The sequence below is a fragment of the Cavia porcellus genome, unplaced genomic scaffold, assembly GCF_034190915.1.
Source record: "Cavia porcellus strain 051 isolate PalLab524CR breed Dunkin Hartley unplaced genomic scaffold, mCavPor4.1 scaffold_14, whole genome shotgun sequence".
Classification (NCBI taxonomy): Eukaryota; Metazoa; Chordata; class Mammalia; order Rodentia; family Caviidae; genus Cavia; species Cavia porcellus.
The window spans coordinates 77,059,992-77,087,769 of record NW_026947497.1 but is presented as its reverse complement, the minus strand read 5'-3'; the positions used below and the strand labels follow the sequence as shown (position 1 = coordinate 77,087,769).

At 36.6% G+C, this 27,778-nt stretch overlaps 1 protein-coding gene across 1 annotated transcript; it reads right to left on the bottom strand.

Annotated features, from left to right (window-relative positions):
* Positions 1 to 123: 123 nt before the first annotated feature.
* Fyttd1 (forty-two-three domain containing 1) lies at positions 124 to 27,678 on the bottom strand. Its single transcript, XM_063224352.1, has 9 exons — positions 27,472 to 27,678; positions 21,157 to 21,285; positions 11,808 to 11,956; positions 9,782 to 9,894; positions 8,241 to 8,337; positions 7,749 to 7,810; positions 5,702 to 5,776; positions 4,404 to 4,530; positions 124 to 2,165 (listed from the first exon to the last, which is right to left on the bottom strand). Exons 1-9 carry the CDS (start codon positions 27,572 to 27,574, stop codon positions 2,067 to 2,069), a joined length of 954 nt encoding a protein of 317 aa, XP_063080422.1. The 5' UTR covers positions 27,575 to 27,678; the 3' UTR covers positions 124 to 2,066.
* Positions 27,679 to 27,778: the final 100 nt, after the last annotated feature.

Sequence of the window (27,778 nt, the reverse complement as noted above, 5' to 3'; positions counted from 1 at the left end):
AAGAAAGGAAGTATCCTCCAACAAACCATATTGTTTTGTTTATATACAACATGTTAGTATTCGAGAGTTTTAATTTAGTTATACCAAAGGCAAAATTTACATTAAAAGAAAATTACAGACACATGAATTGCAAAAGTTTAATATACCAAAGACACTGTTAATTTCATGTGCTTAATGTCAACATTTGGGGCAACTTTTAAGATATTACAAAAAATGACATTAATAACACCTCTGTATGGTAATATTTAAAATAATGAAATTGAGAACCCTTTTATACCATATTTTCAAAACCTGTTCTAAAGATAGCACACTCATGCTTGGTTGTTTTTCCTTTGCTTTAAAATAAGCTACCAAAAAATAAAATAAAATAAGCTACCAACAATTCCAGCCAGTCTAAAATGCATTGTTCTTGGATCAAATATTAAGTATTCATATTTGCAAAAATGTTCTACAATGAATCCTTGGCCTCTATGAAAAGATTCAAATTGCTAAGAGGAGATAGAGTTTATTTTCAAATTCTGTGCCTGGGTTCCAATAATCCCTTATCAAACAAAGTACTGGCAAAACATTAGATATTAAGGATCGGATTTCTTTGGTATAAGCATGAAACTGTTATTGATAGCTTCCCATGGCTAGCATAAACCAGTAAGTAACCCAAGGAACAAAGAGACAATGAAGTCTAGTAAACAATGTAAGGTAGGCAGGAGTGATAATGTTTTGTTTTACAACAAAAGTCAACACTAATAAGATAAGCCAGAGAAACACCACCTATTTAGAGGTTCAAACATTATATATAGTAAACCAAAAATCAAAGCTTCAAAATGACCAAACTTGTTAATTTTCAGCTGGAATATTTTACAATATTTTGGCATTTTTCTGTAATTTGTAGTACACAATTTCTGAAGACTCTCAGCGCTATCTTGGCACAATAGACTAAATCATTCCCACTTCTCCAGAGTACAGGAAAAGCTCTTTCTCCCTCTAAATGCTTGAACTTTGTATCATACAAAAAACCTGGAAGGTATACAACGAAGGTTACAATATAAATTATTGTAATTTTATACTTTTTTTTCTGGAGCTATAAATTACTTAATTTAAGCAGGCTTATAATCTGAACTATCTGAATAAGAAGAAAATATAGGATTGTAAGGCTATTAATTTTACTATCAAAATAGCTAAGGGACTTGCTGTATTTTTAAAACTAAAATTCTAAGTATCAGTTGAACAATCTGCAGACACTGAACTCAAGAATACAATAAATCCAGAGTATACCTATGACCTGGGTTTTGAAGCTTTTCACCTAAGTTTCTGGTCCTTTGACTTGCTCCTTCTTTGCATCCTTTCATTACTAATTATGAACTGTTGGCTTTTTACACTGAACCTTCTCCAGTGTCCTATCAGATAACTGTGTTATCGTGATTTACAGCTTTCAGACATTAACATTTTAAACCAAGACTAATGCCAAGAACCACATTTCTTGTTAAAAGGTCAGCACTAAAGATTTACAATTCCAGGGGTCTAACTTAACACCACCTGAAAAATAAACCAAGTTCCAGATAGTTCATTAATCTTAAAAGCCAAAACTGGAATACACATAAGATTTCTAAAAAATGTGTCTAAAGAAAAGGCAACTGCACTTACTACATCAAAACTCTTAAAGGATAAATAACAGCAACAAAGGGACTTACTTGTATTACAGAGGACAAAGTACTTTACCATGGCAAAGTCTAAAAAGTGGGCAAAGGTGATAAGATCCTAAATATCACTATCATAAAAATAATCAATTTCTTTCTTTCTATCTTCCATCTGCTGCATGAGGAACCAAGGAGGTCAACAGAAAATTGTTCTGTCTGGGAAAACCATGAAATCTTTAAGAACAGATAGGTATATTCCCTGTTACCTTTCAGGGCATTATTTTATATACTTAAAAAAAAACTTCAAAAATAAGAATTATTTAGCCTTGTGAATATTTTATGGTAAACTTTTTTGAATTTCTGTGATGAACTCTTCAAGCAACTCAACTTTTCAAACAAATTCATCACTCAAAAGTTCCTTTGACATGGGATCTATCCCACAGTGACAAAGCGGCTTCCTCCCTTGTTGTATGTGAGAGTGGCTCTTTGTTCCTTTAGGATTCCAAACCGTTCATTCAAAGTCATCCCTGTCTATAGAAATGGAAAAAGAAAAAGAAATAAATTAACAACCTGAGAGAAAGCTGTATTTGCTTTGGAATAATCTTATGATTAACAATAATAATGACAATAGCTAACATGTCCAAAATATTTACACAAATCTCATTAGATTTTAACAAAAAACATAAAATATATGAAATTAAAGAGGTTTAGACAAGTTAATTAAGTTGCCTACTAGCAGCTCCTCACTCATAATTCCTGCCTCCTGTCAAGAATATAGCTCAGTAGTAGAGCTTGCATCACATGTACGAGACCCTGGGTTTCAACTCCCAGTACCCCAATTAAAAAAAAAAAATTCATTTGGCAGTATTTTAAAAAATTTCTGAGTTCATTACAGAAATATGAAAATCTAGTTTTTGATGAACTAACAAAGTACTATCAAAAATGAAAATGTAACTATGACAAAATGAAATGAAAATAGGCAAAATAAATTCATCTAATTTGTGTGCATGCTCATGCTAGTGATTGTAACTAGGGCCTTTCACAGAACAGTAGTCCCAGACCAAATATGACTAAATTTGTGTCTGTAATTCTTATTTTCAATTCCACATTTTTATTTCAATGGATACTAAAAGAAAACATAAAAGTCCAAAACTCTCTCAGGATAGATTCTCAAATTAGAAATAGATGGGAGCACCCTCAAGTTGAAAAAGCATATCTCTGAAAACTTATAGCTAACATTATATTTAATAGTAAGACATTTAATGCTTTCTCCTTAGGCTTTAGAACAAGGCAAGCACACAACAGTATCTTGCCACTTGTATTCAACATTGTACTGAAGGTCCTAACTATTGTAATAAAAAAGGTTTAAAAAAGGCAAGGCACTTGGAGAATGACATGACTATACACAGAAAATCCAAAGTAATTTACAAATTTACTACAAAAATGAATTTAGCAAACGATACGAGTTTAATAAAAAAAAAACAAAACTTAAAAACCTCAGTGAGATACCACTTCACATACTCAATTATATGGCCACAGTCATAAAACAGGTAATAAATGTGGTAAGAATATGGAGAAATTTAGAAACCTCATATATACTGGTGGGAATGTAAAACAGCAAGTTATGGTTTTGTATTTAGATGTCCCCCTGAAACTTCATGAGGTCATAGGTGGGCCTTGGTGGCAAGATTTAGAGTACATGATGGCCTTGATTCACCGTCTGATGCTAGGATTAAGGGTATGAGTGCTATCTACCTTAAGGGTGGGTAGCCTGCGTAAGATATAAGGGACAGAAAGAGCTGGAGTATTGTTTCTCATCACTTACTGCTTTCTGTCTGCCATGAACTGTTTTTCCTCTGAGATGCCCTTTGCATTGCTATCCTACCTTAGAACCAGTCAACTATGTACTGAAACCTCTAGAAACTGAACTAAACCTTTCCTCCTTTAACATGTGAGTGCTGGGTATTTGGCTAAACAATAACAAAAGTAACTAAAATAAGCATACTTATTCCTTTGGAAGACAGTCTGGCTGTTTCTAAAAAGGTTAACTATGGAGTTACCATAAAATTCAGCACATTCTCGGTAGTTACCAAGAAGAATTAAAAAGGTGCTTGCACAAAAACTTGTCCACAAATGTCCAAACAATCAGTATTCATAGGCTTAAGATGGAAACAACCTAAATGTCTACCAAATAATGAATGAATAATAAGATGCTGTATATAAAGTCTAGTGTGGTAGCGCACAGCTAATGCTAGATCTTTGGCAGGCTGAGGCAAGATAACTTTTTTTTTTTTTTTCAGGTAACATTTTTGAAGCCAGTCTGGGTACCACAGTGAAACCCTGTCTCAAAAAAATTAAGAAGGGCTGAAGCTCTAGCTCAGTGGTACAGGACTTACCTAGTATGAACAAGGCCCTGGATTCAATCCCCAATACCATGCATACACAGAAAATGCCGTATGAATAGGCTTAATATGGTTAACGAATGAAATATAACACAGATGAAGCTTAAAAACATTATGGTAAATGAAAGATGCTAGTCACTAAGACCACATATTTTATGATCCAATTTATATGAAATGTCAAAACAGACAGTCTATAGAACAGAAAAGATAGTAGTAGCTACCCAGGATTGAATAGTTAGAATGCTTTAATTTGCTATATAACAATATTTTATTAATTTATCAAATAATATTTAAAGTATTACATAATGTTCTTATTAAAATACTGTCAGTGAATAGCCACAAAGAAATACAGAAAAAATTTTTTTACCTGTTTCCCAACACTATTTATGTCAAATTGTAGGGGGACACCTTTAGGAACTTTCTTTACATCAGACTGTTCCCGTTTTGTCAAGAATGAGGGTACAGCTGTACGAGTTAATCGTGGTTTCTGAGCTCTATTAGAAAAAAAGGAGTTAAATTAGCTTAACATCTAGAAGGAAATTCGGTGCCTAAAATGTCTTGACTTGTACACATGTTCAAATGTGTAGGGCTTGGACAGAACCTGAGTTCTTGAGGCCTTTGAATCCCTAAAGGAATATGTTAGGACAAGTAAAATGAAATCCTTCTTTATTCAGCAAGGACAAAACAGTGCAACTGGTAATCCTTTCATAAAGGTGGACTACACTTCGGATTTTAATAAAGAAGTGCAGGAAAAAAAATTGTGTACGGCTATTTTACTATATACTTTAGGAAAAAAAAAAAAGAAAAAGAAAAAGGATCTGGCTCTTGATTACTACTCTAGAAACTAAAATTCGCAATTGTTCATACCATAATTACAACTAAAAATTTTTTTTTTAACAATTTGCTGATTTTCAAGTCTTGGTTTTCTAAATTATCTGTACAGTCTTAGAGCCTTGCACTATACTATTTTCATTTCAATCATTAAAATGGTTGGAGAGATCAAAAACTCCATAAATTTAGAATGTTTATAGTGCAATAAATATAATGAAACAATAAACCTTATTACTCTCTTCTAATTAAGAAAATACACAAAGAGGTCTTTAAAGAGAAGATAAGTCTGTATGATCTGATAAGTAATATCCAAAATACACTAGAGTGACAGGAAGAAAGATATATTAAGTAGGTATAGTATCATCTCATTTATTATCATACATATATGTAATGTACAATTACTTGTCATATGTGTACAATATTTTCTTAAATACATAATTTGTTAAAAGGGAGCTACATGAATCAGGAATCAAGGAAGCCTTACTCTGAATTCTATCTTATTTCCAATTTGTATCACAAATACTACTTTTATCTTTGCATCTCACTGTATACTAACATTTTTAAAATTAAAAATTATGGAGTAAGACATTGCTGTTCGTCCCCCTAAAAAAGGCCCACCCCTCTTCAAACACAATGAACTTTATCCTAACTTATGCATCTAACTCTTGAGTACAAGTCCAATAGTGAGTGTAACATATAAAAGGGCTTTAAGTTTTTTTTTTGAGGGAGTACCAGGGATTAAACTCATAAACTCGTGCTTTCCAGGCAGGCACTTGTGCTGCTGAGCTAAATCCCTGGCTATAATTTTTATAGAAGGAAAAAAAAAAGACTTACACTGGGCACTGTACTGCTCCAGGATTGTCAATAGACACAGTCAAAATTCCTCCACTGGTGGTGGAAGTACGCCACCTAGTTTCAAAAAAGCAAAAATTTTATTAAAATGGGAATTCGTAAATCCTCTATTGTAACTCGTATAAAAGTATACTAATTATCTGTCTGCATTTATTTTGGTGCGAGGAGGTAAAACCAAGGCTTTATGCATGGTAATCTAGTATTCTTTCCACTGACATACAACTGTCCAGCCACAAAATGACACATTTAGGAAATGGCTATTACTTTTTCTCATCTTTTTTGAAATACTGATACCTAGGCTGGTCCGAAGGTAGTGAGTTATCTCAATTGATTGTTCACAGTCAGTACAGATTGAACTCCTTGTTCTACTCTTGACTGGTCTAAAAAAAAAAATTAATAAAAAGAAATACTGATACCTGGACCTCATCATGAGGCAATGAATCAGCATACTGTGTACAGGAACTGAGTACCTGAATTTCTTACATCTTTCTGGTATAGTAAATATCAAATATAGATGGGATTCAATACAACCTAACAGTCTTTCACTCCACTCCTTTCCTTCCCATTCCCCTGAGGCATTACTTCTTGACCTTTCCTGTTTTTACTGTTTGCTGCTTCTCACAAAAAAAAAAAAAAAAAAAACAAAAAAAAAAAAAAACACTTACTAGAAAAATCTTGCTATACTGAATAAGATCATCATACCATCATTCAGTTTCCCTTTGATATAGTATTTTGATGGTTATAACAACATCTTACTTTCACTGTGACTTTAAATATTTCTTTTAGTACCATCTCTTGACACTCTTCCAATTAGTATGAGGATAATAGTCCTTCTAATCCTTTTTCCAACTTTTGTCCCATTTTGTATCTTCTTTTTGTCAGTTCTGCCTTCATATATGCACTAATGTGACATTCACACTATATACTGTCTCAAAATTAACTACTTTGTGCTGATCTACAAGTTAATTCTCAAAGCTAAAAAATTAACATTTACATTAATTGCTATCATGTAAATACTATTCATTTTAGAAGCTTGTAGGCTACAGTTACTTTCCCCTATGGTTTCCAATGTCCTACCCTCTGTGCTAGACAGTATTGCTCACATTAGGTTCAAATACAGTAGTTCCTTTTTTTAGTTCATTTTCTTCAGTCTCAAAATTGTAACCCACTGTATCTAGCCTTGTATTTGCATAATGACCAAATTTTGTTTTCCAAAAAGTAACTGTTGGAGTCAAGAAGGCTGAAGGAGTAAATTCATGTGGGGGTACTGCTCCAAGCTTAGGGCATGTAAGGATGCTTCTGGACAGCTTCAAGGACATGACCTTGCAGTCTAGCGCAGGTGCAGAGTGGGATACGGTTATTTAACCATGACTTAGCATTGAACCACCACACATGTGCCAGTGGGGTCAGCATAAAAGAATATAAATATGTGACAAAGACATGTATAAGAGTTAACCACTAAAGATGGGCTGTTCGCTCTATTTGCTGCTTGCTGTGTTGTTGACATCTGCCTCTGTATGCTTTCTGTGGGGACTTCACCCATGAATGTGCTCCTTCCTCATCTGCCAACAGTAGCCATAACTTTATTGGATCACATTGATGGAATTAAGAGTACTACAACTCACAGTTACAATGACAAAAATGAATTTCTAAAAAAATTTCTATAACAACACAGGAAGCAAAGAAATGCTTTATTAAATTTAGTTTTACAAATATTCTAAGAACACTTAGACTATTCATTCTCTAGATAGGTTCATGTATATAAAAGATGATACAGGAAAAAAAGACTTTTTCATTAAGGCAGAGTAAACAGGCAATTAAAAAATACAGTAATTTGGTGCTAAAAATGTCTTAATACTAACATGTGAAAATTCAAAGGTTTTTAGAAGACAAAAGCAAAATAGGATTTATTTTAAGCTTAATTTCTTCTTGAGTCTTTTAATTTCTTTCAGACTAGTGCACATGGTAATTTGGATGGTTAGTATTCTCTGACTTTTAAAATGATATCCTGAAAAACAAATTGACTTACTGACGAGTTCTCTTTGCTACTACATCGTCTAGCAGTTGCTCTGTGTTCAACTGGGCCTGAACCTAAAGGGGGAAAAAAAAAAGCAGCAGATCCCATAAAAGGCAGAGGATTTGAATCCAAGAAGCTATCATGCACTGTACTCTTATAACCCAGTGTGGCATGTGCATGAATGCAGGAGAAGGGGGGTTTATTTTTATCTCCTGACAGAAGCATCAGAACAAGTGGCAAACATTAGTTTACTAAGAAACATTAAATTCTTACAGGAAGTTGCAATGGATTGACGGTAAGGAAGAACAATGAACAGAAAAACTGAGGCAGAAAGAACTAATCTAGTGTCATGTTTCTACATCCCAAACTTAACCAATCCCCACCTCAACCATGAGCCAAACCTATGATTATTACTTAAAGGTGGCCGCTCAGGATCCTTTCTGGGTTGAGGAAAAAAACAAAACAAAACAAAACAAAACAAAAAACAACCAAGGTTTTTAATACCTTCAGGCCTCTTCGGAAAAGAAAAGTTGCCTGACGAGTATCTTTCTGATGGCTTAATTTATTTGCACTCCTGGTAAAATTAGCTGGAATGTTACTTCTGCAAAAAAAACATGTATCATGACTATTCTCAGCTACTTTTCTTTCAAATATCTTGAGGAAAAATAATAAAAATTAAATTCACATGCTTACAACCTGACAAGCACGTGACATAAGACTCCATCCTAACAGTTTTCTTATTTACATGAAACTACTGAGAGCTGATTTACTGTATCTCCCTCTGCAGATAATCACATGCAACTGTGAACTAATTTATATTCCTAACACATGACTCTAATACACCATATATAACACGTATTCTGAAGACATTTACAAAATCACATTTTAAATGGTATTTCCTATTCCTAAAGAAAACATAAATTTACACATTTGTTCACAGGATTAGTACAGAGAAATTCATACATGTGCACATTCACAATCAAAATGGAAAACAACAATACAGGTTTAAACAATAACCTCTCTTCCTTCAGCTTTCTCTTCCATCCTCACTTAAGAGATTTTTATGTAAATATAAACCACAAAGAAATATATTCTTCAACTTTTATTTTTTCATGCACAGAATTATGTTTGACTTGACTTTTACCACTTCCTTTCTATTTTTTGAGGAAGTTGATGAACTATGAGAAAATAAAAAATTTGTATTTATCTACTAGATATATAAGTACTTTAATAGTTATAATCTTATTTCTAATGTCATAGAGATTCAAATGTAAATTTTCCCTGGCTACTCAGTTAACATGCAAGTCTCACATAAATGATGCATTCTTATTTGAGAAGTCCCCTTTCATAACTGGCACTTCCAACTGATGTCTAAATATGATAGTTAAGTAAAACTGCATTTTTAGCCATTTCACTAATAAAGAGACCTCATTCCATGTTTGTTTGTTTGTTTGTTTTTTCTTTTTCCTTTTCATCGGTACCAGGGATCGAACTCACAACTGCCTGCTTGCAAGGCAGGCGTTTATGCTGCTAAGCTAAATCCCCAGCCCCGTCATTCCATGTTTTATTATGGATAATCTTCTGCAAGAAATACATGAATGGTACTTGAAAGGGAAATAAGGTAACTTCATACCTTGCTAGCTTCCTTTATGTCAATATTATCTTTATAGAGAGTGGAATGCACAACAGGTCTTACATTTTAGATTTTTGTTACGCCTTTCAATTTAGTACAAAATAATTTCAGTTTCAGAAACATTCCTGCAGGAAGTCTCTCTGGTTTGCTTTTTCACAGATATTCTCCAATGTGATTCAGTGTTTTAATCAGAGCTACTGAGCCTGAGGTAATTCAGCTTTCAGAATTTCCAATTCTGAATAATTCTAATTGAGGTGTTAGGATTTTGTAACTTTATTCTTAAGAAGTAGAGTGGTGCCTGTTTAGCATATTCCTATAATCCCAGCTACTTCAGAAGCTGCAGCAGGAGGACAAATTCGGAGCAGCCTGGACAACTCAGACATAAAATATTGTCTTACGTTTGAACACTTACTTTCTGTTTAACTGATTAGGTCTCTTGAGAACTGTAGCTGGTTTTCTTTGCACATCATTTTGTCTCAGAAGGTTTGCTTTTCTTTTTAACACTGGAAAATACCGTTCTATGTTCTTTCAGGAAACAAGAAAATATGTTAGCTTGTTTTTGTTACATACCCTATTACAATAAACATTTCTGGTGCAGAACAGATAAACATTCTATTACTTGGATGTCATGGGGGAGACTGAGATACTAAAACGACTAGACACTTTCTTTAGTGACTAAAAAGACTGCTGCATTGTATTTAAAATACCTGAAGTGATCAGGGCATTCACAGATAATGCAAAATGTCATTCTGGAACTAAAGGAAAGAATCAGAGCGCTAGAGAAGTGAATTATGAATCAATTTATATAAAAATGATTCTAAGTGCTATGTTTTGGGTAAGGTTATGTGCTCTTCCCAAAGTTTGCATGTTCAAGGCTTGGTCCACAGAGCAACAGTTTTCGAAGTCATAAAGGCTTCAGAGGGTAGGGCCTAGTGAGAAGTCTTTAGTTTACTGGAGAATTGTGGGACCTGGCCTCTTCCTCAGATTTTCTGGTCATGAGGTAAGCAGTTTGCTCTGCTCTGCTATATTCTCCTGCATCATGTGCTTACCTTACCAGAGGTCCAAAGCTATGTGCACCTCTCCGGATTTTGGACTATCTTCAAAACAGTGAGGAAAAACACTATTCTTTGTAAGTTAATTCTCCCAGGTATTGTTTTACAGTGAAAAAAGATGACACACTAAATGGAAGAATCTGAGAGCCAAGTTCCAAAACAAATGTGACAAAATATACAAGGAAAGTTATAAAGAACAAAACAGTTGTAGTAGAAATAGAATGGAAAAAGAAAAATTCAGTACAATAAAAAAAATCACAGAGCTCACAGTCCCATTACTCTGGGAAGCTGAGGCAAGACAATACAAAGTTTGAGTCTAAGCAACTTAGCAAGACTATCTCAAGAAACAGAAAGGGGTGTGGATGTAGCTCCCTGGGCTCAATCCCCAGCACTGCAATAAACACACCTGAATACACAAAATGTGTACTTTTCCTTCATCCACATATGTAAATTGAACCCATTATTAAAGCCTAATTTATGACGATGTCTCCAAATTTCTTGACCATATCTTACACTTTATCTACAGTCTCCTAGTGTCTTAAGCATATGAGAAGTAGCATATGAGAAGAAGCATAAATATCCGCTGTTAAAGTAAGGTAAAAAATTAAGAAGTTGGGGCTGGGGATTTAGCTCAGCGGCATAAGCACCTGCCTTGCAAGCAGGCAGTCGTGAGTTCAATCCCAGGTACTGATAAAAAACGAAAAATGAAAAAGACAAAAAAAAAAAAAAAAAAAGAAGTTTTCACTTTCATGAGCACTTGGAAAAGAAGTATACATAAAACAAGGACAAGCTAGGGATTTAGTTCAGCAGTATAAGTGACTGCCTGGCAAGCTCAAGGCTTTGAGTTCAATCCCCAGCACCAAAACAAAACAAAAAACACAGGGACAAAATATCAAGAACACAGGAAGAAAAACCAAAAGATCAGATTAATGGCCTACTCCAGGTTTTGGTGAAAGCTCCTTTAGACACTGTTGACACATGTAATTTGGCACATGACAATCATGTGTGTGACAACAGAAGTTTTATCTTAAGTTTACTAAACATACACACTTTTCTTGCCCTTATTCTCTGAACATACACAGCAGTAAAACAACATACTATTTTCATTGTATTAGGTGTTCTACTTTATACAAGGGGCTTTAGCATCTGCAGATTTTGGTATCTGAGAAATATCCTGGAACCAATTCTCCACAGATATGGAGGAATAACTACATTGGGAAAACTGGAAATTTATATAATTTTATATGAATGGGTTTCTAAAAATAGTTATTAAATGTTTACATACACCCTGAAGTGCTATATAACATTACCTTATGAAGCTTATTCATAAAAATATTAGTACAAATAAGGAAAAGGCTCTCTAACCAGGATTCAGCCATATCCTACCTTGTCACTTAGAGGGGGACGATTCATAGGACTAACTCCTTTTCGAATTCCAGTTGCTTTTCTAGCTGCAAGGCCAGTGATAACTCCATAAGGGCGTCTCTTCCCAGGCATTACTTTTCCTCTTCGGCTCAGACTAGTTTTACCAAAACCTGAAAGAAAAAAGAAGAAATGGTATCAATTTAGGAATGCAAATGGGTCACAGGATATGCTTTATTTTCCAAATACAGTACATATGTGTATTTTAAGTTTATTTTTATCATTTACATGTTCTTTTGAGTTACATGAATAATTCACCTTTAAGCAGGCAGTAAGCTACACTGCAAAGAAGTCTGGGGTTGTACTGTACTACAAAGGAAAGGATGACTATCACATGTTCACCTTATCTCTTCTGTCATGACCTTCTCAATAAGAAATTTAGATTATACCTGGGAAATATAGTAGTCACTAACAATATGTTGTTACTGAATACTTGAAATATAACTAATGTAAATTGCGATGTTACAAATAAAATGCAAAATATTTCATTAATGACTTTATACTAATTATATATTACAAAGTAATTTATTATTAATATGTGGCTCACATTTTATTTCTAGAGACTAGTGCTGATCTAGAGTAGAATCCCTCTCATCTCCCTATTTTCTTACTACATGACCACCTGACTTGTTTGCTTTCAGTCTTATTCTATTTGAATTATTTTGCTCAAGATACTAATGAACCTCATGGACATTTTTTTTTTTTTGTCTTTTTTTCTTTCTTTTTATTAGTACCAGGTATCAAACTCACGACTGCCTACTTGCAAGGCAGGCGCTTATGCTGCCGAGCTAAATCCCCAGCCCCCCTCATGGACATATTTTAATGTCTGTGGCATGTAACGTTATTGATTTTGCTTTTCTATGATAAATCTTACAGATTTCAAAACTTTTCCTAATCATTAAAAAAAAAAAAAAAAAAAAAACATGCCAGGCTGGGGATTTAGCTCAGCGGCATAAGTACCTGCCTTGCAAGCAGGCGGTTGTGAGTTCAATCCCCGGTACTAATAAAAAGAAAAAAAAAAAGTGTAAAAAAAAACCATGCCAAGCACAGACACATGCTGTAATTCTAGCATTTAGGAAGCTGATTGAGGGAAGAGGATTGCTGCCTCAGTAAGAATTGTTCAAGGCCAGCTTGGACTATAGAGTGAGTTTAAAGCCAGCCTCAACTACAGAACAAGACCCTGTCTTCAATAAAACAAAACAAAACACACTGAGATCCCAGGCAAACTAGAAACATAAAACATTTTTAATTTCAATATTTAAGCAATTCAAAAGACCATTACATGTGGTACTTTACCATTTTTTGCTGGGAGGAATTGAACCCAGGGCCTTTTGTTTGCCAGGCATGTGCTGTGTTGCTGAGCTACATCCCCAGCCCCAAACATACTATTTTAGTGCCTACGTTAATTATATCTTACTACACACCACATACACACACACACACACACACACACACACACACACGGGGCTAAATCTTCACATTGAGCTACATTCTCCATCTATTTTCAATTTTTGATAAAATAATTGGCCAGGTTGAGTCCAAACTTGCGAGCCTCCCACCTCAGCCTTCCAGATGCTCAGATTATAGGCATGTGCTACCATGTCCAGCAATACTAGATTATATCATGTTTTTATACTCTTTTAATGTATTACTCTTTAATGAGTCGTACTAAATTCAGTCAACTTTCTAAAAATCATTTCAATTACTTCTAACATTTTTATAGTCATCTATGATAATTTCTTCCAGATATAAATTTCTAGAAAGTGAAATACCAGATCAAAGAATAAAAAGGAAACACCAGAGTAAGTGCATTCAGTTCTAGTCCCAGGAACATACAGGGCTACTTTTACGTATAACTGACAATTGTGAGTATTATTTTTAAATTTTTATCATTTAGTATTTGGAAAAAATCTTGCTGTTTTAGATTTCTACTGAAAATAAACATCTTCGTGTGATTTTGGTCATCTGTATTCATTCATTCATGAACTTCATCTTCTATAACAGTATCATTCAGGAACCAGCATGTGTTCCCATTCTCAAGTGGTTTTTTTTTTTTTTGGTCACTACATTGTTTCAGTAAGGATCTCTTTCTTCTTATAATTTTTACACATTTCTTGTTAAACTTATTACGAGGTATTCTATACATTTTATTGTCAGTTACAAAAAAGGTCTCTTCTAATAATATTTGCATTGTCACATTGCACTATACAAAGCTATTTAAGTTTTACTTTTATTTATTTATTTTTTGGTCTTTTTTGAGAAAGGGTCTCATTATGCAGTTCAGGCTGGCCTTGAGCTCACTTTGTAGCCCAGGCTAGTCTCGAACTTCCAACGACCCTCCCACCTCAGCCTCCCGAGTGCTGGGATTTACAGGCGTGAGCCACCACGCCCGGCACAAAGCTATTTAAGTTTTAGTTACTTTTTTTTTTTTTTTTTTGGTGGTACCGGAGATTGAACTCATGACCTCACACTTGCCAGGCAGGCACTTAGACCACTGAGCTAAATTCCCAGCTTAATTACTATTTTTAAAAGAGCTACTGCCTCAATTATTAGTTCCAGTAGTCCTTCAAATTTTCTTGAGGTTTTTTTTTTTTTTTCCTTCCACCATGCTCAGAATCAAATCCAAGGCCTCAAGAATGCTGAGCCCATACTCTACCACTGAGTTTCACTTCTAGCACTGATGCTTAAATTTTTTCTTGGAATTTTCAGTCAACCACTGTGTCATCCACAAATGATAGTCTCCTCTCTTCCAAAAATTATACCTCATTTTTTTAGTTTCTTTTTTTTTTTTTTCCTCGGTACTGGGGATCGAACTCACGACTGCCTGCTTGCAAGGCAGGAGCTTATGCCGCTGAGCTAAATCCCCAACCCCTTTTTTAGTTTCTTAATGCAACAACCAGGAATTTCAGAGAATGACTCCAAGTAACTATTGTGATAGTGTTCTCATCTTCAAAAAAGTTTCTAAAATTAAAGTTAAAATAGCTTTCTGTATTGTATGATTTCTCAGTGCTCATTTGTGCTATGCATCTCTAAGAAAGGAGTAATAGCATATGTCATCCCCAAACTTATCTAACTCTTGAATCTTTTTGTGTAGTGTTCCTAACTAATAACTTTGAAAATAAAAGAGTTCAACAAGACAGACAGAAAACCCTGATATGCTATGCTGACTGAATTATTTATCAATTCACATCCAATCCAGCCTTTATTTACCACCCTGCCTCTGAAACTGGAACACTGCTTTTGTCAGCGAGCATGATGTTAAACTTTGTCAGCAGAGGGCGCTGGAGAGATTCCGGAGCAAACGGGCTTTTCGAGGTCCCAGGGCGCCTCCTTCAAGCTTGCTTCAGTGATGCAGAACATCCATCGACAGTCACCAACCTCCCTAGCCCCATCAGGCAGCTACTATGATGAGGCTAGAGAAATAATGATGCAGAAAATCCTTGGTGATGCCTTAGATGATGTGCCCTTGGCATCCCAGTTCTTGGCCCTGATCATCCAGGAGCGCATTTAGGCTACACCACCTGCAGACAACATCCCAGTGAGTTCCATCAATACAGCACCCTCAAGTGAACAACTTTACCACCCAGGTTCATGGCCTCACCCTATTCCAAGGCAGGAAGTCAGAGGAGTTGGGGGTTTTCCCCAATTTGTTCCTTTCTCAGGTACTCTGCCTCGGTCCTAAAGGTAGTGCTACTAACTTTATAATCAGAAACAAAGCAGTAAAAAAAACTTTTACATTTTTAAAAAGCTGGGTATAGTGGCACATGTCTGTAATTCCAGCGCTTAGGAGGCTGAGGCAGGAGGATCACTGTCAGTTTGAGGCCAGCATGAACTACATATAGAGACCCAGTCTCAAAAAACCAAAACAAATATATTTTAAAAATAGAATTATTGTGCATTATGTGTAACTTCCTTCTAAAATGACTAAACCTGTCCATTAACTCAAATCTACAAACTTGCTCTTACTATTCTAGGAACTGTGTCAAATAATTTGCTTATAACTTAATGAAGCAGATGATAAACATCCTAATTTTGCAGGTAAGCAAAGTAAGACAAAGAACAATGATTTCTGAGAGGTCTCAGAAAATAGCACCACCATCTTCTAGTTGTGTATGGCTCCAAAAACTGAACACTTCTCCAAATTGTGATATAAAAATTAAAGAGTAAATAGCTGGGTGTGGTAGCATATATAATCCCCAGCACTCTGGGTGAATGAACCAGAGGATCACCATGAGTTTGAGAACAGATAGGGTTGTCCTGGTCAAATAATGATTTGATCCCTCAAGCAGCGGGGACAGATAATGATATCCATACGATGAAGTATCATGGAAGGACTGATTTTTTTTTAATTAAAGAGTTTCCAAGGCAATATAGCATGTTAAGTATGAAAAAAAATAAAACTAATTTATGATCCCAAAAATACCAAAAAAACTAATATGCTCATTGAGTTATACAATGAGTTCACTGAGTTACACAATGAGTTCAAAGTCAGCCTAAATTACATAGTGAGACCCTGTCTCACAAAATAAAACAAAAACATAACAAAACTCCGAAGAATAACAAAAGCCAAGATATAATTTATAGAACATTTCTAAGGAGAATAAAAGCTACCATTATAGAAAAAGTAGGTGGGCAGTGTATTATAAAACAGACATGGCATTATGTATACCTACATCGTACCAATACATTTAAATTAAAAAAAAAACAGATATGAAGGATTTCGGGTTGGAGTGGTAAGTACAAAGATTGGGTGACCATAGCACATTGACAGACTGTCTGAGGACAAGTGTAACAAGTGAATGGGCACTCTGAATTCAAATCACACAGGGATTTGAAGAATAAAGATACACTTGCTAAGGAACAAGGGAGGTTCACTGAACTGTCTCATTAGCAGAGAATATCAGCATAAGTGACCGAAACAGAGAGAAGGTAGTAAGACCATTTTGGATGCCACTATAGCACTAAAACATGACATTATAAAGGACTGAGAAAGAAACAAAGAAATCTGAAATATGTGCACCCCTGTAATCCCAAAACATGGGATGCTGAGGCAGGAGGATTGCCCCAAATTCAAGGCCAGCCTGGGTTACATACCAAGTTTCAAAGCCAGCCTGAATTACATAGCAAATTGTATCACAAACAAAAACAAAAATACAAAGGGATGTAGAAGCCCTGGGTTCAATCTCTGATGGGGGGGGGGGAAATAGGACAAAGAGAACAATTAAAGGGAAGAGGAATCCATTATTATAGCATAGTTTCAAGATCAGATGAGATTGATGAAAGTCTCATTAACAGAAATAAAATAAATTAAAATGACAAAGTAAGGGATAGAATTCTTTCCTTGGGGTCTATTTTGAACTATTTGCTTACTGTAAATTTTTCCCTTGTGTATCATCCTTTCCACTGTCATCTACTATCTATGAGAACAACTAAAATCAGAGATAGAAAATTTCATCCTTTTGAATCCCTAGCCTACCCCCTTTCATAACCTACTTTCACACATACACCATTTGCCTCAATCATTTCAAGAGCCTTTAGAAGGTAATTAAAGTCCTAGGAGTGAAATGCTTATGAATGGGATTAGTACTCTGTAAAAAGCAACTTCACAGAGCTCCCTATTTCTTTTTCTGCCATATGAGGCTATCACAAGTCACAGTCTGCAAACTAGAAAACACAACCTTCATTAGAACTTGATCTTGCTGGTGTTCTGATTTAGGTCTCTCAGCCTCTGGAAATGACAAATAAACTTCTGAAGTTGGTAAGCCACCTAGTCTATGATATATTATTTGGAAGTCTGAACTAAGCAAAGCTTCTACACTTAAATCTACTTTAACTACCACATACTGCATAAATTCAAGAAAAGTTCAGGAGAATGAAAACACAATTGAGGTCTTAGTATAAAAAGTTTTGATATCATAAACCCCGTAAGCCTTGTGGAATTCCTATAGGTACCTAGACAACATTTTGAGAACTACTGTTATACAGTATTCTATCAATGAAGGATATCTGGATTGCTTATACAAGTATTTATTGAGTGTTTAAAACTGTATTTCAGGCCAGGTGTGGGGATGCATGCCTGCAATCTCAGCACTCAGGAGATTGAGGCAGGAGGATTACCAGCTAGGACTACATGCTGAGTTCAAGGCTAGTCTGGAATACATAGTAAGACCCTGTCATTCACAAACAAACAAACATAAATAAATAAATGAAATTATATTTCAGGCATGGCGATAGAAGACTTCATGTACTCTGCAATCAAAAACCATGAGTATCTGCCAACATCTCTCTGCTATGTAGTATTTATTCTCTCATCCCAAACTAACATCCTTACTAAAGTTACATGTGCAACTCTAAACCACATTAACATTCTAAATGATTCTATATGTGGAAATTGAAATCCTTCCTAACCAATCAAAGCTAAAGACAATCCCATATTTCCCTGCACATTCAGAATAACAGCAGTTGTTCTATTTTTAACCCATCACAAAGTAACCAAGAGCAAGTTCAATCTTATGAGAGCCTAAGCTATCCCTACATATCATTTATCTCAAGGCTCAAATGATAACTTTCATAAAAGGCAAGTTTTTCTGATCCTTCATGAACCACATTATGTTTCATATTAAATCATCTCTGAGCTTCTTAGCACAACATTCTTATGTGAAATCCTACACAACTATCTGGATTTCTCTTATGACATTTCTCATACTCTACCTTTCCTATTTCTGCTACTAGAAATTAATTCCTTAAAGTAAATGGCTGCATCTTTACACAGGTCCAGAACCTGATCAGTTCAAAGCATTTACCAAGTATTTAACATACTAGTGGATATTATTTTGGGTTTCTACGAACTCCACAGCCTATACAAAATGCTATATAAAATGTGGTTTATTGAGTAACATTTATAAGAAAGTGTTGATTTGTTTTGCTTTTGTCTTTTTTTGAGATAGGATCTTGCTATTTATTTCAGGGTGGCCTTGGGCTCACTTAGTAGTTGCAACGATCCGCCTCCCAAGTGCTGGGATGATAGGAGCGTGCCACCACACCCGGTTATAATAAAGTTTTAAATATAAATCAGTGGAATTATATATTCCTTTGCTATAGCTAAATATCTCGTAAAATTTACTAATTTCGATCTGGCTATTACAAAAACTTAAATGAATAAATTTTTTCATTAGGTCTAATCTGTTATAGACATTTTTTAGGACATGCTAGCATATTAGCTGTTAAACAGAAATAAGTATGGAATGGTGGTGCACTTCTGTGATCCTAGCACATGGCAGGCTGAGGCAGGAGGATTGCTCTAAGTTCAAGGCCACCCTGGGCTGTATAGTGAGTTCAAGGCCAGCCTGAACTACATAGTAAGAACCTGTCTCACAAAATTAAAACAGGGGGCTGGGGATTTAGCTCAGCGGCATAAGCGCCTGCCTTGCAAGCAGGCAGACGTGAGTTCGATCCCTGGTACCAATAAAAAGGAAAAAGACAAAAAAAAATTATAACAAAAGAGCCAGGCATGGTGGCACACGCCTGTAATCCCAACACTCGGGAGGCTGGGGCAGGAGAATCATTGCGAGTTCGAGACCAGTGTGGGCTAAAAGTGAGCTAAATGCCAGCCTGAATTGCATAGTGAGACCATGTCTCAAAAAGACCAAAAACGAAACAAAACAAAACAAAACAAAACCCCACAGAAATAATAATGTTCAACCACTGGAAATACTTTTGTTGTTTTCCAACATATAGAAGAAAAAGCAACTGAAAATGTAAGTTTTTTTATATTTATATATGTGAAAGAATGTTTTTTATTTAAACACAGGTTTGTTCTAAAATACTGATATAATTGATTAAAAAGGTAATCAATCATGTAACAGTGTTCAGTTACCATCTTCAACTTACTTTAGAACAAAATCACTAAAAATAAACTTTCAGATTACCAAAAGTAACTATATACAGACAGTTTTAACTCAGAAGGCTAAGACAGGAAGATTGCCACGAGTTTGAGGTCGGCCTGGATTCCAGAGAGCTTGGAGCAAGCTCTTGTTTCAAAAAACCCAAATCAAACCAAAAAGTGAGTTACAATTTATACCTAAAGCATTCAACTTGGAATCTCCCTTTGGAAATTCGAAAGATCTTGGATGAACAGATAAATGTGACAGGGGACGTGGGGTTTGGGGTATAGCTCAGTAGTAGAGCATTTAACTAGCACAAGTAACACTTTGGATTAGATCCCTAGCATGCACATATGCATGCACGCACGGGCACATGCACACACACACACACACACACACACACACACACGGCCTGGAGGTAATTTTCCATGCAGAATGTAATAGTAGTCTCCACACACTAAAAAGCTTATCACTTAGAAGCCTGTTTCCTATAACACTGTAAAAGTAGTACATAGATATGGGTTTAATTTAAGAGAATTTTCTAAAAAAGATGTCATCAACAATAGAATAAGTTGTCTTTTGAGGTGGTATGTCTTTTGTTTTGTTTTCTGAGACAGGATTTCACTCTGTAGTTGACTGGTCTTGAACTCACTATGCAGTCCAGGCTGGCCTTGAACTTGAGGCTATTCTCCTGCCTCAGCTTCCTGAGTGCTGGGATTACAAACTGCCACCATGCCCAGTTTGAGGTGGTAGATTCTTTCACTGACCATGCTTAGTCTAGAGTTTGTTATCCATAGGACAGACTGTTAAAGGAACATGTTGATGGGAAAGATATAAGATGTCATAATATGTAGGATCTTTTGCAATTTTAGGCTATTTATTTATTTATTTTGGTACCAGGGAATGAACTCATGATCTTGTGCTTGCCAGGCAAGTGCTTAAACCACTGAGCTAAATCCCTGGCCCTAAATTTAGGCTAGCTATAAACTGAGATTAGTTTAAAATTTCTTTTTAAGACAGGGCCTTGGGGCAACCCACGTGGGACCCCTTCTATCTCCCAGACAGAAGCTTTCTCTCAATAAATATATTCTGCTCAAAAACAAAACCACAGGGCCTTGTTACATAATGTAGGCTGGCCTCAAACTCAGCACTACTTTCCTGCCTTAGCCTCCCAAGTGCTGGAATTACAGGTGTGCAACACTAGGCCTGGCAATTTTTAATAAACAGTATTCATCTATTTAAGGAAACAAACTTTTTTTCAAAACAAAAAAAATTCTATCCAGATTTTAAGAACTAAAAAAACTTTCAGAAAAAAGGAAGTGGAAATCACAAACAAGTATTTCTTCCATGTTTTAAGTATATACTAAAGACAGTACACTAAGAACTCACAACTAATAGCACTTTACCAAAGCTTTACTTTCAAAACTTACCAGAATTTTGCTGGATTCCCCACCGTACTCTCATCCTGAACTGCCGAGCACTACTTTGCTGGAGTCTTCTATTTAGTCTTGGAAAATTGTGCTTCTTTCCTTCCTTCCGATTCAACTTGATAATATCATCTACAACAGAGAGAAAGCTGTAATTATTTTCATTTTAACTTAATGGCTGGGCATGGGGCACATACCTGTAATTCCACCACTCACGGTCTAGAAGGATTACCAGGAGTTCAAGGTCAGCCAGGGCTACACAGTGAGTTAAAGGCCATTCTGAATTACAGTTCTTTGTCTTGAAAAACAATTTCTTTTTCAATTTAATGACTCGGTTACTTGGCTCATTTTCTAGTTAAGAAATTACCTATGTCCCCAATTTCTTTCCTACTTTGAAAACACTTTCTTAAGAGGATACTAATAATATGAAGATAATCTGCCGTTTTTCCTGGTGTTTCGAAGGAAGTTTTTATAGGAAAAGTTCAGATCAATAACCCAAAGTATGCCAGGTATGGTGGCACACACCTGTAATACCAGCACTTGGGAGGCTAAGGCAGGATTGCTGTTAGTTCAAGGCCAGTTTGGATTACATAGTGAATTCTAAGCTAGCCTGAAATACATAGAGAGGCCCTGCCTCAAAAACAAAACAAAACAACCAACCAAAGAAGATCTGCTTTTTTTTGGGTTAATAATTAACAAGGTACTGTTTCTTTAAAACAAAGTTATTGTTGGAAGTTTTTTATTTCAAATAAACCATTTAGTACATTTTAAAAAAATAACAAAACAGATCTACTAAATACCAACTAATGTAGAATTTTATTATCTATAGTACTTCTTTCCTTAGTGAAAAAAAATTTTTTTGGCCTCATTTCTCTCAAGTGCTGGGATTACAAGTGTAAGCCACCACACCCAGCTTCTTATAATTAAAAAATTAACCACACTACACTTATTTTCCATGTTCACAGAAGTCTCCTTTTTAAAAAAGATGACTACCTTTTAGTAAAGTCACAGGCAGTCAAAAAATAAGTAAATAATTCAATTAAATACCAAATTTCTAAATTCACTGAATTGAGATTCAGCAAATATTTATTGAGTGTATACTTTTGTGCAGTGAATGTATGCATAAGACTGTGCTGTAAGGAAACAAAGTATAATACAGTCCCTGCTTTTAGTAAGTTTAAAATTACTGATGAAAAATATGCAAACAGCAAATACATAATTTTAAAAATGACATAATAAAGATGGTATAAAAATATTACTGGTTTTCCTTCTCTAGTAAAGTCATTCAAGGTTACCCCATTTTCTTTCTTTTTTTTTTTGTCTTTTTCGTTTTTTATCGGCACCAGGGACCGAACTCACAACTGCCTGCTTGCAAGGCAGGCGCTTATGCCGCTGAGCTAAATCCCCAGTCCCTACCCCATTTTCTTTTCATACTGACATAGAGTTCTTTAAGTCTCGTTACATCCAAAAATGTTTTCAAACTGTCCCTGTATAGTTCATGAAGATTACAATGTGCCAATACCACAAGAGAACAACGTAAAGATCAGAAAACTAAATGTACTCTGGATTCCAACTCATATATATGGTTAGTAGAAGCCAACAATACTTATTAAAGAGATACTGGAGCTGGAGTTTTAGCTCAGTGGCACAAGTGCCTGCCCGGCAAGTATGAGGTCATGAGTTTGATCCCTGGTACCAAAAATAAAAGAAAAATATATCCATTTTTCACAATCCCCCAGTAACTCTTTTGATTGATAAAGCAAATAAACCAAAAGAAAATGCACATAAGGGCCAGGGATTTAGTTCAGTGGCACAAGTGAGTGCCTGCCTGGCAAGCCCGAGGTTGTGAGTCCCATCCCTGGTACCAAAAAAAAGAAAGAAAGAAAGAAAAGAAAAGCAAATGCACATAATTGAACAACTTCCTAAAAATACTTAACAAAATTAAAATGAATGTGGTGAGCCACACCTGTAATTCTAGCACTCTTGGGAGGCTGGAAGAGAAGATTTAAAGTTCAAGACCAGCCTGGGCAACTTTAACTCAGTAAGACCCTGTCTGAAAATTTTAAAAAATGGAAGGCTGAGGCAGGAGTATCGCCATGTGTTCCAATGTCAGCCTGGGTTACACAATGAGTTCAAGGACAGCCTGAACTATAAGACCCAGTCAAGAAAACAAAACCAGGCCCAGAGTGATGGCATATTCCTGTAACCCCAGCACTGGGGAGGCTAAGGCAGAAATGCTGTAAGTTTGAGATCCTCTTGGGCTACACAGTGTGTTCAAAGCCAGCTTGAACTATCTAGAGACACCCTATCTCAAACAAAACAAAACAACCAAAAATTTTAAAAAGGCTAGTTCTATAATTCAGTGTGAAGACTCTGGTTCAATTCAGAGGATCAAAAAACAAAACAAAACAAAACAAAAACCTAGGGGCTGGAGATTTAGTTCAGCGGCATAAGCACCTGCCTTGTAAGCAGGCTGTCATGAGTTCGATCCCCAGTAACAATAAAGAGGAAAAAGACAAAAAAAAAAAAAACAAAAAAAAAACAAAAAAAAACCCTAACAAAACTAATTAACCTAACCTTATTTTATTTATTTTTTGTGTGTGAGGGTCTTATATACTCCAGGCTGATCTTGAGTTCACAATTCTGCTTCGGCTTCTGGAGTACTACAAACAACAGAATGTAAGATTATTTCATATATAATAATTTTCAAGAAATATTTATATAAAATACTCAATCCTCTTCAGAGTACTTTGTTGTCTTTTTTTTTGAGACAGGAACTCATTGTGTAGTTCAGGTTGGTCTTGAGTTCACTACATAGCCCAGGCTGGCCTTGAATTCACATCAATCCTCCTGCCTTAGCCTCCTGAGTGCTAGGATTACACGTATGCATCACCAGGTCTGATGTTGTTTTCAAAACAATCTCCAAATGCAAAAAAACTCACTAAAGTTAAAGACAATCAGAGCTGAAAGCACATGATTAGCATCAGGTAGGTTCAGGGTTATATCCCCAGAACCACCAAAAATAAATAAATAAATAAATAAATAAATAAATAAAGGAAACTTAACTTAGTGCTGGGAGTATAGTTAGCGATAGAGTGCTAGAATTTGCTTAGCAAGTACCAGCCTCTGGATTTCAACTCCCAGGGTCACAAAAAAATAAAAATAAAAAATAAATAAAAACAGAGACACTATAAAGCTTTTTTTCTTTCAAAAAAAGGATTTCATACACAAAAAAAGTTCACAAGTATCTGTCATATGAACATGTTAAATTCTCAAGAGAACAGTTTGGAAGTCAATATTTATAAACTACTATTTTCCTTTAAGAATTTGCTACATGGGGCTGGGGATTTAGCTCAGCGGCATAAGTGCCTGCCTTGCAAGCAGGCAGTCCTGAGTTTGATCCCCGGTACCGATAAAAAGGAAAAAGACAAAAAAAAAAAAAAAAAAAAAAAAAGAACTTCAATCCCCGGTACCAATAAAAATGAAAAAGACAAAAAAAAAAAAAAAAAAAAAAAGTGTGTGTGTGTGCACATGCATGTGTATACATCTCTAAAAATTTAAAGTAGCAAGGCATATTAAATATAAACATTTTTACACTTAAAAACGTCAATATCCTCAAATAAGTTAAATTGGCCACTGTGGCAGAAAGACTTCCAACCATAAAAAAAGAAAATACAGTAGCTGTGTTTTACCCAAGCAATAGATGGAAGTTGGGGGATCTTTTCCATAGCATTATATACATGATAATAATAATAGTGAGTGAATGCTAACATTGTTCTGATGTATATTCAATTAATTCTCACAAAAATTGCATGATATAAATATAGTATTTTCAAATTAAGAAACTGAGCCACGATAAGGTCAGCTAACAGTAAACAGCAGAAATTTCACAGGAATATTTATATAAACCTGGTAGAGCTATGGCTAAAAAACAAGACCTAGAAAATCAGATTCTAAAACCTCTGCAAACGTGGAAGGATGAAATATTCACATACCACAACAATTGTTGTCCAGAAAATTATCATCTCTGCTTATCCCACCTCTGTAAGATTCTTATAAGAGAAAGGCACCTAATAGACTCTTCTTAGGGACAGAAAGAGACCAGCATCTATTTATACCACAACACCTCATTTCTACCTTGATGTGAATCTCTCAGTTTTCTTCAACATCTCAATGAACAAAATGCATACAAAGCAAACCAAAAAATTTTATAAACTTAAATATATCCATTATGAAAATGTACGTTTAGCTGAGGATTTAGCTCAGTGGCACAAGCACTTGCCTGACAAGTGCGAGGTCATGAGTTCAATCCCCAGTACCAAAAAAAAAAAAAAAAAGTTTAAAATTTTCTTACACTGATAGTATGGGGCTCTAGAGCAGACTGAAATCCTGGCTTCATGACTAACAGGGGTCTCTTTAAGTCACTAAGCTGCCCAGGCTATCCTCTTGCCTCAACCTCTTTAAGCGCTAGGATTCATAGATGTGTGCCTCCATGACTGACTGGCTGTATCACTTTGAGCAAGCTAATTTATGCTTCAGGTTTCTGTCAAACGGGATTAACAACAATGGCATATAATTGTGTGTGTGTGTATAACTAAAAAATAGTGCTTACCATGTTCCTGATGTTGTTCTACGCTGTTGCCACAAGTTTACTGACTCTAATACAGCAAACACTACTCTTATGACCTCTTTACAAGAGGCACTGGCAAAGCAATTTACCAAGGTCACATGGTTAGTAAGTGACAGCGCAGGATTGCCATAAGACACTGTGTCTCTGGATTCCATCTGTTTATCACTAGAAGCACAATCCTCACAGGGTTGTGAGGACAGTTAACACATACAAAATGCCCAGTCCAGTAGTAAGCACTCAATAAATACCCACTTTTATACGACTTGGGCTTTTATTCAAAAGATTATTACTGACCAGCAGTAAGGGAAGACTTGCAGCCAAACTATTATTGCTGATAATTCAGGTAACATGGTAAGTCCTCACTTGGCAGCAATCCTAGAAACTAAGTGTTCTGACTTTATATATATATATTTGGCCTTTTTCCTTTTCATTGGTAGTGGGGATCGAACTCACGACTGCCTGCTTGCAAGGCAGGCGCTTATGCCGCTGAGCTAAATCTCCAGCCCCTCTGACTTTCAACCATAAACTCTAGATAAGCCAAAACAAAAAAGAGAAACAAAACAAATGGAAATTAGTAACAACCAAGTTGGTTGTCACTAAATGGAATAAATGGAAATTAATAACTTCCAGCCTGGGCATTATCCTAAAAACTGACCTTAAAATCCAGTTATTTATTTTTCAAGTAGCTGAAAAGAGCAGAGATTTCTATATCTAATACCATAACTTGAATCCCAATAAAAATCGGAATAACTTTTAGATTTGCTAGGCCAAACCCTGCGACCGGCGAGTCGAGGGCATCAGGTCTCAACGTTTCAAGGGACTCGCAATCCTCCTCCACCTTTTTATGTAACCATTACCAAACGGAACCACGCCACCTTTCTATTAAGTGTTGGACCTACAGACTTTTTCTGGCTTCCCAGCAATCCATGTAAAATCTTTCCCTCGGTTTTACTAATGGCTCCCCCCACCCCCTTAATTAGCTAACTATGCTGACAGAACTGTGCCTCTGTAGCCACCTAATGCAGCACATCTGAGCCAGGCGTGGTGGCTCAAGTCTGGAAAGCCAGCACTCCGGGAGGCTGAAGTGGGAGGATCGCAATGCGCGCCCAGGAACTCTAGTAGTGTCTAAAAATTTTCAAAAAAAAAAGTAGAAAGGGTCGTGGTCAGAGCTCCATGCAGAGACCCCGCGTTCAATCCCAGTGCTATTTTAAAAAACAAATCCAAAAACAAAACCCCACTTCTAAAGATGCCGTTCCTCTTCTTTCTGTCGGGCGGGCCAAGTCGCGCCTGCACAGGCCCGGGCTCCGTACCCGGGTTTTTCACCAGTCGCAGACTCGGTCCGGCTCTGGTCTTTCCGCGACCTCTCTACGGAGAGACTGGCCAAGCGGACCTCTTCCCTCACTCCTGAGAACGCCCACGGCGGTTCCCGGCAAAACACGCCGAGTCTTCGTCACAAAGAGCCAGGTGGGAAAGAGCGACGCGCACCTCTCAACAAGAGCCCGGCTCGTAGCGCCCCGCTTCGGTACCCCTTCTCAGGCACAGCCTCAGCCGAGAGGTGCGGAGTCCGCGTCCCGGCCCCGCCCACCCGCAACGAGCTCCTCGGGCCCAGCGGCTAACGTCGCCAGCTCCGCGGACCGCGCGCTGGCCCCTCCCCTCCCCCACCGGCCCGCTCCGCCTCAGCCCCTCACCTAGAGACATATCGATTTTGTCGAGATTTTCATTGCTGCGGGCTTTCGGGGGCGGCGACGGGGTCGCCGTGGCCCCTACCAACCGGGCACTAAACCGGTTCATGGCACCGAGACGTAGCACTAAACGGTCAGCCGATAAGGCCGGAGTCGCAGGCCCGCCGCCTCCCACTCACGCACGCAGACTGGCCGCACAGCGGGTGCGCGCACGCGCGTTGGCGGCGTCCTTGCGTTCTGTTCCGCGGCCGCAGGCTGAGGAGGGGCTACCGAGACGAGCTGCGGGCCAGAGTGGCCGGCGCCGGCGTTCGTG

What these genes read in the sequence shown, in the direction of transcription:
- Fyttd1 (XM_063224352.1), bottom strand. Translation starts at nt 27,574, where the DNA reads ATGAACCGGTTTAGTGCCCGGTTGGTAGGGGCCACGGCGACCCCGTCG. An exon ending in GTAGCAAAGAGAACTCGTCA is followed by an intron (nt 5,777 to 7,748) that starts GTAAGTCAATTT and finishes TTTTGAAACTAG; the next exon opens with GTGGCGTACTTCCACCACCA. An exon ending in TAAATAGTGTTGGGAAACAG is followed by an intron (nt 2,166 to 4,403) that starts GTAAAAAAATTT and finishes CCATTTCTATAG; the next exon opens with ACAGGGATGACTTTGAATGA.